General features: G+C 53.1%; 1 protein-coding gene across 3 annotated transcripts; it reads right to left on the bottom strand.

The window, feature by feature from the left end:
* Positions 1 to 5062: 5062 nt before the first annotated feature.
* On the bottom strand, positions 5063 to 16014 carry LOC106848265 (leucine-rich repeat-containing protein 74B). 3 transcript variants are annotated; one of them, XM_044775354.2, is made up of 9 exons: positions 15289 to 15532; positions 14462 to 14604; positions 13918 to 14049; positions 12859 to 13066; positions 10769 to 10878; positions 9654 to 9778; positions 8591 to 8657; positions 6905 to 7006; positions 5063 to 5218 (listed from the first exon to the last, which is right to left on the bottom strand). In XM_044775354.2, exons 1-9 carry the CDS (start codon positions 15434 to 15436, stop codon positions 5063 to 5065), a joined length of 1191 nt encoding a protein of 396 aa, XP_044631289.2. In that variant the 5' UTR covers positions 15437 to 15532. The 3 variants fall into 3 exon arrangements, 1 of the variants encoding a protein (XP_044631289.2); XR_011505507.1 differs by lacking the exons at positions 6905 to 7006; positions 8591 to 8657; positions 12859 to 13066; positions 13918 to 14049; positions 14462 to 14604 and having other exon boundaries at positions 5083 to 5218; positions 9713 to 9778; positions 15240 to 16014; XR_011505508.1 differs by lacking the exons at positions 6905 to 7006; positions 8591 to 8657; positions 9654 to 9778; ... (1 more) ...; positions 13918 to 14049; positions 14462 to 14604 and having other exon boundaries at positions 5085 to 5218; positions 15240 to 15532.
* Between the last annotated feature and the right edge of the window lie 329 nt (positions 16015 to 16343).

Genomic DNA, 16343 nt, shown 5'->3' with positions numbered 1-16343 from the left:
CGTAATTTATCTCTTTTTGCCTTAATAAATCATTGCCTCCTTTTTCTTCCTCTGCACAAATTTTGGGTTTCTGCCTGAATCTGTGCCTCCCGAATTGCAATTCTTATTGCACAAATAAATATCTGCTATTTGGACTGTAGTGAAGTTTTCCTCAGTTGATATTTTTTGGTGTAGTCGGCAGATCCGGAGCAACTGAGTGCGGACCCTGGCACTGCCATGGACATGTGGAAGGCACCTCCAAGAGGGCCTTGTTCTCTCGCGTTTCCCTTGGTGAGCCTAAGAGCTCCAGCAGTAAGTTCTCCTGGATCCGAAGCTCCTATTTTTGGTTGAGGTTCAGAGAAGATTTTATTTGGGAGGACTAACTGGTTCTGTCCTTTGGAGGGGAGGATTCTGTCCTCACCTTAACTGGGTGGAGAATTCAGGTGTAAGGACATTTCTTGGTGAGTATTATTGGGCTCTAGTAGATTTTCATTTTATTCAAGCGGCCACATTCTCTTACAATTCAAAATTCAGCTGTTCTTCATAACCAGTGCAGACCTCGTAGTTTCTCCTGTTGTCCAAATGAGGGTCCTCCCACTCTAAGATGAGACACATTGCTCCTTCTGACCCTTTTTGGGTTGTTTCTAGGTGACTGGAAATCCAGCAGAAGTGTTGGCACTCTGTCCGTGACGTGCACTGGTCTCACAGGGCCTCCCAGTGAAGAACAGACCCTGTTCTTGGGTCAGAAGAACTTCACAAGCTCATCCGGAAGGCACAGATAAAGGATTGGTCATCCTAGGACCTTGAGCAACCTGACACCACTTGCTGCTCAGGAATCTCTGAGACACATAAAAGAGAGATCAACGGCCCATTGGTGACACTCTGGGAAGTGGTCCTCACAGGCAGCACATACCTGACCCAGGGCATAGACCCTCCTGCCTTGGTCATCTCAGAATAGCCCTCTCTAAATTATGGGGAACAATTGTTATAGAAGAACCGTAAATAGTCACCTTCCTTTGAGAACCCCAGCTGGATTTATGTTGAAAGAATATGGTCCCTCTTGTAAATTTTTACCTCAATGGACCCATTTTACCCAAGGATGATTTAAAACTTTCTTGGTCCTAATGGGGCTTATTTAAAATACCTAAATTAGTTTATTTGCATGCACGGTTAGAAAATAAAAGATCTAAAACTAAACAAGTGGAAATGGGTGAACTTTTGAAATAACTGGGAATGATAATGACCATTCTGAGGAAGCTTTGTTTCAGATACATCCACCTTAAGGGTCACCCTTAAAAGAGAGGATTCCAAACCTCCCTGAGAAGATGGAGTGCATGCTTCAGTTGGTATGCGGGAGCTTCTAAAAGACAAAAGGACTTCAAAACAGCTCGTAAAAGGATCCTTACAGAATACAAAGAAAACACAAATCCTTACTAAAAATTTTTGGCCATCTGAGCAGGTAACCTTAATTTAGTCCATCTGCCAGAAACACAATTTGGATCCAACTATTCTTTTCAGTTTTGGATCTGAGACATAGCTAAAATTTTTAAAGATCTCTGTTGTGTGTATCTGTATCTCTTTGTATGTACGTCTCTCTCTATATATATTATATTTTTCTACCTCCAAATGGTATTGCCAAAGTTAAACATTTATGTAAGTTAAGTATTCCTAAAACTATCAGAAGTATAGAAACTAACCCAAGTGTTTTTCAAGTTCAAGTGATCTGAGATAATCTGTGGTAAAAAATAGTTCAAGTTTGTTGGTTTAATAGAAAGAGACATGTCTTCCAAGTCATCACTAGTGAATGTAAAGCAAACATACAACTTTTTCTACCTGGGTCCACTGGCCAGGTTGGTTCCTGCTGTTTCTGTTGCAGAATTTGTCTGCAGAGGGAATGACTTGGGATGATGGTTAACTATTTACTGTCTAATCCAAACATAATTGTTAAAACAAGTATTTAAAGAAATGTAAATAAGAGAAAAGTTTATACTAAGTTAAACTGAATAACAGATATTCATTGAATGTCTATTTGGTAACACATACCTATGTGAACAAAGGTGAAACATTTACCTTTTCTCCCTACCTGATCCCTCCAGAATTCAGAAACTCAGTGAGTATTCTTATTTTCACTTGCATAAATAATCAGGTTAAGTTTTTAATATAAACAAATTAGTTTACTGTGATTAGCTTTGGCAAAGGAAAGAAAATGAAGGTAATTATAGAGAGAAAAATTCTGTTTGCACCTTGTAGATAGTAGATTCTAGTCCTGTTAATTGTCTCTGAGGTTTGTTACATACGGTGGACTGGACTCCCCTGGCCTAAGGTATTGCCTTCAGCCTTGCTGTCTGTTTTCAGTGCCCTCTTTGGAAAACATGAACTAACTCCACATGAGACAGTCACCAGCAGATCAGAGTTTGTTGGTCCGCAACCTTCTGCTGATCCTCTGTTGTCTTATGTGAGTGTGACCAGCTACTGTGAGTTTCTACTGTCTTATCCCCAGCCCATCATCAACAGGTTAAAGATACTTTCCTGGATCCCACTTTAAAGGATCCTGTTGGTCACAGTCTCGAGCCTGGTGACTGGGTATTCTGGAAGCATCATCAGAGGAGGACAGCCCTTGAGCCCCACTGGAAAGGACCTTACCAAGTGCCCCTGACCACTGACACTGCTACAGAAGTAGAAGGTACTGCATACTATGTGCCTGCTTCTGAGTACACCTTCCACCTACAGGGAGCTGTGGGCTTATGGATGTCTAGACAGCCGGCATATGGCAGGACAATGCCTTCATAGGATTCCATTTCAAGTTCTTGTTAAAGGAGAAACCCAACCACCATCTCATAGGTCTACGCGAAACTTGACCCCTTTTTACACCCCATCTACTCTCCACTGATGCCCACTGCCAAAGGCTTTGTCCTTGCATTGATGTTGTCCATGATGACTGTTGGTAAAAAAAAATGTATCCTTAACCTTAGCTACACTGGCAAATCCTACTGCATCAACTTTGGTTCAATAACAACAATCCCTGGATTTCTTAGGGAGGGCTGTATTAGATAATCATGTGACACTTGACTATCTCCTTGCAGAACAGGGTGGCATCTGTGTCATCACCAACACATCCTGCTGTACCTGGGTCAACTCTTCTGGAGAAGTTGAGCTAGAAGTTGGAAAAATTATGAAAATAGCACAGGGTGTATCTAGTCCAGTGTCTTTTAATGACATCCTCTGGTTCCCTATTCATGTTTTCAACTGGCTTTCTTCAGGTGTATGTGCTTGGATGAGATGAGGACTTCAGATACTGCTTATGATTATTAGAATTTTGTTATGTGTACTTGTGTTTAAGCTTCTTATGCTGCTACTCCCTCAGACCTGCTCCATGTTATACTAGTGATTATTGTTCTGTCTTCTGCAGTATTTGTCACCTTCAAGCTACTAAAGATTTGCATTTCTTGATACTGTATGTCTGTCTTTACCTCCTGAATAATGATTGTTCAATGACTTGAGGTGATGGACCAATATTTAAACTCCAAACAAAAGACTTGATAGTTTTCCAGACAGAAACTGTGCCTAAGACTCATTTCCCGACCAGCTCCTTATTGCTCAGATTGCTGCCAGAGCCCCTGACTATGTTAGTCCTACTGATGGTTGAGCACATGGCTTCCCCCAACAAGGGACATGCCTTCACAGGAATGAGCCTTCCTGGCAATGAGGGAAATGTCAGTATACCAAACGATTGATCCATGATGCTTTCTGCTGAAACATCTTGATCAGAAGGGAAAAATGTGGACAGTGTCAACAAAATGGAGTAACATATGTCAAGGCTTCTAAAATGGAGCTGGGAGGCCCTTAAGGAAATGGTGCTTATGCAGGCATACCAGTCTCTACCAGAGGGAATGTTAACTTTTGAACTCTGCTTCACTGTTGTCCTATTGACCTTTACAGAAATGTGCTTACTCCCATAGATAAAAATTTCCTGCCTTAGAGATGGCCTTAGCAACAGATCACAAATAGCCAAGAGGTAACAGCTGTTGCCAGCACAAATCACAAATTTGGCAAAACCACCTGTGTAATTTATGTCTTTCAGCCTTTATAAACCCTTACCTCTTTGTTTTCCTCAGAACCCATTTTGGGTTTCTGCCTGAATCTGTGTCTCCTGAGTTGCAATGTTAATTGCCCAAGTAAATATCTGCTATTTGAAGTGTTGTGAATTTTCCCTGAGTCGACATCTCATACTTCTGGAGGCCAGGAGTCCCGGATCCAGGTCTAAGAGGCTTGATTTCTGGTGAGGGCTCTCCTCCTGGCCCACAGAGGGCTGCCTTCTTGCTGTGGTCACATGGGGGAGGGGTAGAGAGCAACCTTTCTGGTGCTGCTTCTGATAAGGATACTCATCCTATCCGGTCAGGACCCACCCTTATGACCTCATTTAACCTTGATTACTTCCTGTCTCCAAGTAGAGTCGCACCGGGGTTAGGGCTTCCACATATGAATTTGAGAGGGACAAAATTCAATCTATAACGCCCTCCTCCCTCAGGGCTCCAACCATACTGTGCGCATGATGGTACTGTAGCCTGTATCACATTGTGTTGTTAAGTGCTATTTATTTTTCTGATTCTAAAATAACACATACTTAGAGTAGCAAGTGTGGAAAATGCAGAAAAATATAAAGAAAATAGAATACAGAAACGCACAACATAAACATTATTAAGATGACAGGGGTTTTTTGGGTCTTTTTTTCTGTGTATATGTATTCATATATTTTTTTACACAATTTGGATCAAACAATGTGGATTTTTTTTTTTGGTAACAGCTTTCTTGATATATAATTCACGTATCATATAATTCACTCATGAGTGAATTCACCAAACGAGTGAGAGCAGCAGGAGGCCCAGGCTAGTGCAGGGACCGTGGGGGCTGAGGAGGGTACAGGTGTCTGTGTCATCGTGAAGACCAGCTCTGTAGGACTTCTCCCCTAGTTGACATGGGGACTCAGTGCAGACTCAGGTGGTAACAAGGCATGGTGAGGTCCAGAACCTTCCACATGGAAGTTGAAGTGGCCGATGGAAGATGAGGAAGCCACACTCCACGGTCATTTAGGGGCAGACGCTGGTGGGGACGGGCTGAAGGCTGGCAGCAACTCTGTTCTGTGCTCCACTCTGCGGGCAGCAGTCTTTCTGCAAAGCCTTGGAAGAGTGACCTTCACTGAGCTAGCGAGGTCATCAAACTCTCTGCTCACCTGGACATCCTGAGGAGAGACCCAGGACCAGGCAGCACATTGTCACTTTCTAAGAACTTGACTTCTTTTACCCACACAGGGCGTCAAAGAAGCTCCTGAGGACAGCTTCTCTCCTATGGGTAACAATGTCATTACTCCCCAAACTTAAAATAGAGAAGGGCAGGGGCTCCAGGGGGCTTCAGGGAGCTGATTACATAGGTCTATGCTGTTTGTGAAAATTCACCGGACTCTGCCCTTAATCCATGTGCACTTTGCAGCATAAATATTGTTCCTCAACAGGAAATGAAAACCAGAGAGGTTGGAGGAAGAGAACCAGCACTGAGTCTGTCTCTGCACAGGCCCTTTCTGTAGGGTCTGTCATCTCATCCCGTCTCACAGTGACCCTGGCTGGAAAGTACTAGCCCCGTTTCACATGGACACAAGGCTGAGTCCTGGGAAGGGTTTTACATGAACTGTAGGAATTCAGAAGGATTTCCCTTGAAGCTGAGGATACAATCTGGGCTAGGCAGATTAGACTAATGATGGCAGTGAAGGAACAGGAAACAGAACATTGTATCTAGACTAGAGCTGATCTCTGATTCAGATTCCAAGATCCAATGTCTGATTCCAAACCCTATAGGATTTCCACTATACTAACGCTTCTGACAGTAACCGTACATCGTACTGAACAAGCATGTACTGTTGCAGGACAATTTCACATATTCCGTTTGTGTTAGAATGATGGAGTCCAGTGCTGAGCGGCCTTCTCAGAGCAGAGGGACATGGTCAAGGCAAGCTCATCTCTGGCTCTGGAGCCATAGAGACAAGGCAGGGAGAAGGGAGAAGGGAACGACGACGTTCAACACCAGGTGTCCCGAGCCTGAGGGTTGGAGCTTTGAAGACAGGTCTCTGGAGAGGCTTTGACTCAGGTCTGGACTGAAGTGAATCAGGGTTGGAATAAGCAGTGATTTGGGACTAGACTTTCTTTTAATAATTCGTATTTGGGGTTCTCTCCTTAGTGTTTAACTGCCTTGGAAAAGAATGAGATTTTTTCTACATTAAAAAGGCAAAATTGGGGCTGGCCCCGTGGCCGAGTGGTTAAGTTCGCACACTCCGCCGAAGGTGGCCCAGTGTTTCGTTGGTTCGAATCCTGGGCGCGGACATGGCACTGCTCATCAAACCACGCTGAGGCGGCGTCCCACATGCCACAACTAGAAGGACCCACAACGAAGAATATACAACTATGTACCGGAGGGCTTTGGGGAGAAAAAGGAAAAAATAAAATCTTTAAAAAAAAAAAAGGCAAAATTGAGTGAAAGGGATCCTGATCTCCCTCACACCCGCACAGTGACTCTTCCAGGACCAGGATCCCCCTGCAGGCAGTGCGGGCGGGGGAGGGGCCGCCTTGCGAGTGCTGAACCTGCAAATCCAAACATCAGTGAACAGGGAGCATTGTGACCCTGAAGCAGCTATTCTCTCAGCCGGTGAAGAACCCAGGCAGGGGTCCGAGGTGAGGCCAGGGCAGCACCCCAGTCAGGAGCAGGAGTGGGGCTGGAGGGGCGTCAAGACCCACGTTCAGGCCTGGGCTGGAACGTGGTCTTGGCCATGCCATGCATCTGGGCAGGACACTAGTCCTCCAATTCCCACTCCCTCCCTTAAATGAGGCCTCACAGGGCTGCTGGGAGGACCGAGGTGGGGTTTAGGAAAAGCCCTCACAGAGAAATCCAGCAGTTCCAGGGCAGACACTGGGTCCCCCTGCACAGACTGGAGAACACCAAAGCAGACACCTAAGAAACACACGCAGGACACTGAGAGCAGCTGAGCCCAGGGAGGCCGGGAGAGCAGTGTGAGAGGGAAGCAAGGACTCCTCTTCTCTGCTGACATGGCCGAGGACCGCCACACCGCCTCTGCTCAGAAATGTCTCCATGGGACAGAATGCCCTGGGTGAGGCTGCAGGGCCGGGAGAGAGAAAGGGAGTGGATGCTGGCTGAGTGCCCACCCAGTGCCTGGCTCAGTGCAGGGGACAAAGACAGACACATGAGACAGACTCCTGCCCGTAAACGGACCACCCACTGGGGGAGTAGAGGAAAAGGAACATCATAAAAATGCAGCGCGATATGTGCAAGGAGAGAGTGTGCACCAGCTCTCCTGGGGGTAAAGGTCGGATGGGGATTGAGCCACTGAGCTGAGCTCTGCAGGTGAGGTGGGTGGAGCTGGGCATTTCAGCAAGAAGAGCAGCAGGAGCAACACAGAGGGAGAAACTGCCCCGTGTGCACGGAGACTTCCAGGCAGCTTGGAGGGAGAGGATGGATTTCAGAGCAGGAGGGAAGAGGGGGGTTGGCAGAGCCCAGATCCCAAGGGCGTGCTGTGAATGACACACTGCTAAGCCTGGATTCATCCAGAGGGGGCTGCTGACAGGTTTAAAGCAGAAGGGACATGGGCTTGTTTCTGGTGTAGAAAGATCACCTGGGAGCAGGTGGGCATGAAGCGCCAGAGAGGTGGAAGTAGCAGGAGCACAGGCCTGGAGGAGGGGAGTGAGAAGGAGGAGCAGGCAGCCTGAGCTCTCTGCAGGAGGTGAGATGGAGGAGGGGAGATGTAGGAAAGGGAGACAAGTGCTGGGCTCAGCTTCTGATGGGAAGGAGGCAGCCCTTAGAGGGATATGGTGCATCCAGGTTGGACTCTCAGAATCTAATATCCCTATGGGCCCTCTGGGGGACCGTCCAGCAGGTGGCTGGAAATGGGGTTCCAGAGAGGTCTGGGTTCCAGCCAAGGGCCACAGAGGGGTGAGCCTCAGGCTGGGGATGGGGTGCTGCAGGGGGCGCCTCTGCCAGTTGAGGGAGCTGAGGGCCAGGCAGGGCTGGATCCCCTGGAGCTGGTTGTAGTGTCCTCTGAGCACATGCTGTTGGCACAGTGGTCCCTGTGGGCCTGCTCCATCCTCTGTTGCACCCTCCCTTCTCTGTCTCCTGCTCTCAGCCCTGCTCAGCCCCTCCCTCCCCATTGGCAACCCTGCAGGAAGGAACCTATACTGTGCACACAAGGCCTCAGGTAGGTCTGAGCCTGTGTCCAGCAAGGCCAGAGGAAGAATGAGAGAAGATGAAGGGGAAGCGAGTGTGCCCTGGCCATCACAGCAGAGCAGCTCTCCAGTGGGCTGAGGAGGAGGCAGGACAGCTGGGAGGGAAGGATGGAGGGGAGGAGTCTGCAGAAGTGCATGGGCCAGGCCAGAGGTGGGCAAAGGGAAGAAGTGGTCACAAGGAGAAGCCAGGAGGCCCCCTCCCAATCAGGGCTCTGGAAACTGCACCCTGCTGCCACTGGGGTGGGGAGATGTGACAGAGAAGGGATCTGTGTGGATAGGCACAGGCAGGTCTGTGCTGGGGCCTCCCCCATCAGGCCAGCACTCTCAACAGGAGTCCTCAGTGTCTGGTTGACCTGGATGCCCAGGCCCGGGCTCAGGGCTCCCACTGCAGATGCGGTTGTTGCTGCAACAGAAAGACATGAGCATTGTGCTGCCTTGCACACAGATCTCCCCAGGGTCCCAGCTGGAGCTGCTGGTCCATCACTGGGTCAGGAGTCACATTCCAGCTCCACAAACATCCTGGGGACCCTGGGCAGGTCAGTGAGTAAAATCTGGATAATGACCCTGCTTCATCGGAGGCCCCAAGTGTTGAAGAGATCACCCAGAAAACACGCCTAGAGTGACCCCCCTGGTGGAGACCAGCTGCTGCTCCCTGGTCCTCAGAGCTCAGCAGGTGTTCCCATGTGTTGTGCTCCAGCTGGCACCCTGTCCCTATCACCCTGACAGCGGTGTTCAGGAAAACCACTCAGCTCCCTCCTCACATCCTCTTCCTCCTCCTCCTGCTGGACCTGAACTCCAGGCCTCAGCATCGCTCTTGGCCACTTTGTCCTGAAGCCAGTCCCACTTCTCTCTGACTCCTCAGACCCCAGCTCTGGCATCAAATTTAAGCATCTCTTGGGGCCTCCTCTGGCCTTGGCTCCTTCCATGGGGAGCAAAGGTGGGCAAGATTGCAGCGGGCAGGCCCTGCTCACCCCGGCAGCCATGACCTGTCAGGCCTCTGCCTCTTTCCTTCCCTTCTGGCTTGTGGCCCCTGCTCTGGTTCCCTGTCTGGGCCTGGAGGAGCAGCCCACACACAGCAGGCCCCTAGCTGCCATGAGCTGAGCAGAGCATGTGAGCACCCGCCCTGCACCAGGCTCTCTGAAGATGCTTCACACACACGTGTGCAATTCCAAGCCCCAACCTGTGCTGTGGGAATCACAAGCCCCAATGTTCAAATGATGAACTCGAGTGAGAAGGACGGAGCTGGGCGCTCTCAGATTGCAGCTCAGGCCCCATCATGGGTAGACTGTGGTAGTTTTGGGAATTAAAGTGGTGAACAGCAGCAAGATCATAGAGCCCCTGGTCCCTGGGGTGGCTATGAGCCCTGAGACTATGACACAGGGGGTATGCGATGCTCCTCGCCTCATGTCAAGTTCCTCCAATACATTGTTGGTCTTAAGTGCCTCACCCACCACAAAGTCTCCAGGATCTCCAAGGCCATTGTATGAGATGTCCAGGACTCTCAGGAAGATGTTTGCCTGAAATGCAAAAGAGTGAAGCCTTGGGACCATTGGTGACAGTGGTGAAAGTCAGGGGCCATAGCCTTGGAGCCCAGGAGGCCAAAGGTGCAAAGAGCATGGACTGAGTGCAGAAGGGCAGAGTTCAGGTTAGAGTCTTTTGTCTTGGCTGGTGGTGAGAAGTCTAGCCGAACCCCTGGAAGCCCAGCAGAGAGAGGGGTGTGAATGTGAGTGACCCTCAGGGCCTGGGGGGCTGCCACGCAGCTGCAGGCCCCAGAGACACAGCGATCAGCCCCCATGCCCACTTGGGGGCCTCTCAAGGGCAGGGCCTTTGAGGCACGGAGCAGCCCAGGGGCCCAGAGGGGCTCCAGTGAAAGGCTGCTGGGGGGCTGTGGTGGGAAGAAGGCTGGAGCTCGTGGATGTGCTAGGAAGACAGAGCCTGACCTGCCACCTTGTGTGCAGGAGCCCAGGTCAGCCCCTGTCAGAGGGGAAGGCAATGGCTGCCATTCCTTGAGGGGGACCCACACAGGGAGCTGGCACCAGGTGCACTGCAGGTGTCTTGTGCCACCCTGGCAGGGGCTGGAGCCACCCACTCCTGAGGCCTAGAAGCCACCACATCCAAGGGAGTAAGTGGGCAGTGGGAGAGTATGCTGGGACCCAAGGGTGCCAGGGTGTCATCTCAGGAAGCATCTGCATATGCCCAACAGTGAGCATGTGTCACCAGACTGCACCATGTCCCCACCAGCCGAGTGTCTGTGACATCTGGGGAAGGGTGTGACAATCATCTTTGGACCCCTCAGTAAGTGATGTGAGAGTGGGCACAGGGGGAGAGGACATTGTTGTCATTAAGGGGAGCTGGGAAAACTAAAGTCACTTAAAGAAATATTCTTGAAGCTCTGATGAAAAGATCCAAGGTTCATTTCTGAAGAGCTGCAAAGACAGGGAGGTGGCCCCTGGGTGACCTGTCCCCAAAAGACAGGCAGGAGGGGCCGACAGGTGGGGGCCTCTTACCTCCAGTCCCCTGGCAAAGGCCATGGCTCCTGGGCCTCGAAGGTGATTCCAGCTCATGTCAAGCTCGGTGAGTCCTGTGTTTTCTGCCAGGGCTGGTCCAAGTGTCCACCCTTCAGAAACACCAAGAGAGACTTTCTTATTGACTGTTTACTCCTTCAGAAAATGATGCTGATGCCCGCTGTGTGCCAGGGTCTCTGCTGGGCATGATGGTCATGGAGCTGACCCCAACATGGGCCTGCTTGCCCTCAGGGGTTTCACATTTAATGGGGGAGACAATAATACAAATTAATGGGATGTGAGCTATTCTAGACTACAAACAGGGAGGCGTGGGAACAGAGTGGATGCTAACCCTGCCGTGGGGGTCAGGAAAGTGAGGACTGAGGAGATAACCTTGAAGAGAGGGAGTCCTCATGCACGTGTGCACACATAGTGGAGAGCAGACACAGGAAAGAGCAAGTGTGTGGAGGCCAAGGGAGCATGGGGCACTTGCAGAAATGCACACAGGCCTGGCGCTGGTGGCAGGTGGGGGGAAGCCAGTAAAATGAGATAGGAGCGATGGGCACTCGAAAGATGCTGAGAGACTTCAATGATAGGACAAGGGAGTTTGCACTGCCCTATCAGTGGTGAGGAGGCAGGGAGGGCTTTAAGAAGTGACAAGGCTGGACTCCTTAGCAGTGGGTGTAGGGCATGGACTGGGGCCAGCAGAGGCAGAGACAAGAGGCCAGGGGACTGTTGAGAGGCTTGTGCCATAGTTTATAGGCAAGAAGTGACAAGGCCAGCACAGCTGTGGTGGGAGGAGGCAGGGGTGGTAGAGAAAGGAAAGTGGGGCCTGTGTGGGATGAAGAAACCCTGAGAGACGTTCATGTAACCTTGGCAGAAGCCCCACCCACCCACCCACCCTGCTCCCCACTCCGTCAGCACCCAGCCAGTCTGACCTGCATCCAGTTCTCAAAAGTGCAGGGACCAACATGCCCCCGGGCTGTCCCCATGTGTGGAACTGTTGACCCCCTTCTCGACCTGACTAACAGCTCCTCCTCCTTCTAACCTGGGGTCACGGTGTCAGGAAGCCTTGCCCACCTGGCTGGGCTGGGCAGCCTCGGGCACCATGTCCACCGTGTTTCCCTCCTTCCAGGCTCTGGCCGTCAGACCTGTCTGCCTGGCCAGTCTCTCCCACCAGCCCAGGGGCCCTCAGGGACCTGACTTTGACCCCTCTCCATGGTCCCAGCACAGTTCTAGGAAAGCAGGTCTAAAGAAAGGCACAGAGGAAAACAGATGCACTGACTGGGCAGAGCGCTGAGCCAGCCCGCGGGGTCTGACGCGCCTGGGCGGGCACTTTCAGCACCGCGGAGAGCTCCCTGCAGGAGGGGAGGCCTCCCTGAGAACAGGGCGCAGACTCCCTGCCCAATGCAAACAGCCCATGCAAAGACCCTGGGGCACAAGAGAAAGTAGTGAGATCAAGGAATCCCACTGATGTCTTCCACCAACTCGGAATAAAGTCTTCATGCCTTTTGCCGTGATTTGTCGTCCCGCAACCCCCTGTTGCCTCTCCACCACAACCTTGCCACTCTCCCCTGGCCCAATAGCCCAGTCACACTAGTGGCCATCAGTCTGAGAAATAGGCCTCTGTGTTCACGGTTCTGCTTGAAATGCACTCCCTCTGGTCCTGCCATGGCTGATTCTTCCCACCCAGTACATTTCAGCTTCAATGTCACCTCCTCACAGAGGCCACCCTGGCCACCCCACTAAGCAGGGATCCTTATTCTTCTCTGGAATTACGCCCTGTTTGTTTCTCTGTAGCACCAGTAATTATGGCGCATGACCTTGTTAATACGTGTTCCCTGAGGCCAGGACCTCTGTTTTGTTCATGCTGCGTCCCTAGTGGCTAAGTCAGCACCCAGCACAGGCAGCTGCAGGCAATGAGACATCCAGCGAGGAGTAAGATTTCTGTGTGGAAGGAGTGGGCAAGGGGCAGGCCTAGGTGGGACGTGGGGAGAGGGGCCAGAGCACAGATGCTCAGAGTGGTCCTGCCAACCTCCACCCACACCTGCCCCAGGAAGACGGACCCCACGGTGGCCCAGGCCGGATGGGACCTGCTTGGTCACTCAGCTGGCTGTAGCTCAGGTCCAGGGGTTTCAGGCCCGTGGGGGCCAGCAGGAGCTCAGCAAGGTACTGGGCTGCCTGCTCCTCCAGGCCGTTCCCTGCCAGCTGTACCCTCTGCATGGCTGGGGTCACCGTGAGGGCGGCACACACAGCCTGGGCGCCCACTGCTCCCAGCTGGTTCTCCGACAGGTCCACATCTGGGGGCCAGCACCCCTCCTCAGTCAGTGGGGTCCAAGTCAGGCACTGCCCTTCTCTACCTTCCTCCATCCTCCAAACTCCAGGCCTGAGGCAGTGAAAGGGGCTTTGCAGGCGGACTGTCCTGGGGTTGCATGGTGACTCTGCAACCCATTGGCTGGATACCCCACCCCACCCCATGTGTCCACAAGCTACTTTGTCAAGGGGTTAAAGCCACCTCCTTTGAGGTGCTATGGAGGATGCTGGGATGAAACAACAGCCCATTGATGACTCATGCCTGGCAGCAATATAACCCCCACTGGAACCCCCACTGCCACATCTCTGGGGACTGGCAGTGACAGCCCAAGGGGCCATGCAGGGAGCACGTACACGGGCAGACACTCTGCTGAGCATTTAATGCTCATCACAACCCCGAGGGCTGAGTGGCATCGTTGGGTCCGTTTCACAGATTGGAGACTGAGGCTCGGCGAGGTTGAGCTGCTGGCCCAGGGTCACCCTGCTTTTCTTTGGCAGAGATGGCATTTGGATCCAGCCCCATCAAACTCCCACCCAGCCCTCCCTCCTCTCGCACTGCCAGCCCTATCTCTCTGTGTGGAAGGACCCTCCCACCCTGCATCCAGGCACTGGGAGGCCACCACATGCAGGGGGCGCTGGTGGAGGGGTGGGACAGGTCAGGAAGGGAGTGGCATCCAGTGTTGGGTGCACCACAGTGGGTCTAACTCCACCCCACTCCCCCATCCTGTTCTGAGGCCCCTCCCCCAGCAACACCAGCAGGTCCATGGGGAAAGACCCGGCTGTGGGGAGCCCACATCGCTCAGAAAGTCTGCCCACATGTCCCAGGCTGGGCACCTCCCATAGATGCTGCTGCTTCTGCTCAGGGCACCTGCCAGGGCCTCTGTGCCAGCCTCACACAGCCCAATGTCCCGAAGGTCCAGCCACTTGACACAGGGATTGGAGGTCAGCGTGGAAGCCAGAGCCTGGGCCCCCTGGGACAGAGAGGGGCCTGAGGGCCTGGTCCTCCCCAGGGCTAAAGGCCTCATACATAGCTGCTCACTACCCTGGCTCCTGTTCCCAGGGCTCCACCCACTCGATGCCCTCTGCCTGGAAGGCCCTCCCCTTCCCACAGGCCCAGGGGACTCCTGCTTCTCTGTCTAGGCTCCACCAGACCTCCTGGAGCCTTCTCTGACCCCCAAGTGCATTAGTGGGGATCCCCAGCCCTTATAGTGATCTCAGTCACAGCCTGGATCCCATCTGCCACCCAGATGTGGGGGATGGGGCATACCTGTCACAGAGCAAGGCTGGGGAATGTGTGCGATGGGCTCAGGGAGGGCCACTCCCATGGCTGCTGCCTCCCAGGTCCTCCCCTCCAAGCCTGGCCCAGGGTCCCTCCAGGGGTACCTGAGGCCCCAGGCCACAGTGTCTCAGGTTCAGCTCTGGGGCACTTCCCCGGCATAGAAAGCAGGAGGCAGGCACGATGGTGTGGGCCCCGGTGGACCTCAAGGAGATGGTGTCCTTTGACCAGCTCTCCAAGCCCACGGTGCCTGATAGGAGGCAGGGGCTAAGTGTGGCTCCCTCCCCAGGCACCACCGTCTGCCTCCTCCCCTGCCCTCTGTCACTCCCCAGCCCATTTCCCCTCTAGAGGCATTTCTTCCTGTGCTAACAGGGACTCCTGCCCCGTATACAGATGAGGACACTGAGGCTCAGAGAAAGCAAGTTCTTTCCTCAAAGTCACATAGCTAGAAGTAGCTGATCCCAGCAGAGCCAGGCTTAGGACCCACCTGTCTGACAGCAAAGTGCGTGCTGTGTCTTTTCTATTGCATCGCAGACCATGTATGTTTTATGAACATTTTATAGGGCACAACACTGAAATAACTCTAAATTTAATACATTCATTAGTTTAGTTTCTCCTGTGGGTTGGCAAAACCCAGCCCTGATCTCATTGAAGGAAGTGGTGGGACACCCCTCCTTAGACTGTTTGGCTGAGTTTTTGCATTTTACCATCATTCTGGAAGCACGTTCTGATGGTGGAACAACTAATGCTGCCAAGAGCTTTCCTGGAGCGCACAGGGCTGGAGGGGCTGCCGACTGCCCTGCAGGTGTCCCACGGAGGGATGTGCTCTCTGCTGGACATGGGTACCCTGCCCCCTCGGCCCCAGCCTGCTCCCTCCACGCTCACCTAGAAGCCTCCAAGGTGAGGAGACAGACCTGAACCCCCGCCCGGGCACCTCCTGTCTGAAGGTCGGAGTCCAAACCGGCATCGAAATCCCCCTCGGCCTCCGGGACCCCTGCAGGTCGCCCAGCGGCCGCCGCCTCTTCCTCCCGCTCTTCCCTCCCCACAGACCTCTTGCGGGGACCCCTCATGGTTCCTCCCATTTCGCAGTCGCGCGCACTGGGGCTGGGACTGAACCAAGTGGCACTTAGAGCGCGGCCTGGGATGTGGGCGGACCCGCCGGCCGCATGGACCAATCGAGCCTGGAGGGCAGCGGACAGGCGCCCCCCGCAGCCAGTAGAGACGCGCTCCTCGGTCGCCTGGTCTACCCCGGGCTGTTGGTCGCTGCAGACACCGCCGCTGGCGTGCGCTGACCTTGAGCCCGCTCCTGGCCAGGGTGCAGAAGGGCGCGCGCCACGGGCCAGGCGCAGGCCTGGGCGCCTTGCCGGCGCTTGTTCCCCCTGCAGTCCGCATGGGTCCAGCAGCGCCCCGCTTCCGCGGACTGGGGACCCTGCCTGACTCCAGAGCTGTGCTTAGTCCCTGCGCTTGCGGGTGGGGCAGGTCTACCGGGCGTCGCACAGGAGGGCCTGGGGGACCTTGCAGAGCCAGCCACCCTCCTCTCTGGAGCCAGAGTCACGCTCTCTCTCTGTGGGTCCCAGTTCTCTCTCCTGCTCTAGCGTCGGATGTGCGGCTTCCTCCTCCAGGAACATCCCTCCCCAGCTTCGCTTGTTGACCTTCAGAATCTGCAGTGTCAGCTCAGAGGGTCCTTCTTCCTGAAGCTTTCCTTGGCCCCTCCTCTGAGCTCCTGCAGACCCCATGCCACCGTCTCAAAGTACCTATAACCCTGTCATTCCCTCACCCCCCCTCCAGGAAGTGAGGTCAAAGGGCAGGGGAGAGGGGCTGCTTCTGTCTGTGCCCCAGGGCCCAGCAGAGGGAGTGTGGGGAGGAAGGAAGGCCCAGAGCAGCTGGGGGTTGGGACTGAGCCCAGGGCTGGGGTGGGGCTGGATTCTGCCCCCAGTGGAAGTGTCCCTTTAACGGCTGCTGGCCTGGGCACCTGATTTGCCTCCTGTT

This window comes from Equus asinus, chromosome 8 (assembly GCF_041296235.1).
Source record: "Equus asinus isolate D_3611 breed Donkey chromosome 8, EquAss-T2T_v2, whole genome shotgun sequence".
Taxonomy (NCBI): Eukaryota; Metazoa; Chordata; class Mammalia; order Perissodactyla; family Equidae; genus Equus; species Equus asinus.
The sequence above is the reverse complement of the archived record's forward strand: the minus strand, read 5'-3'. Positions and strand labels throughout refer to the sequence as shown.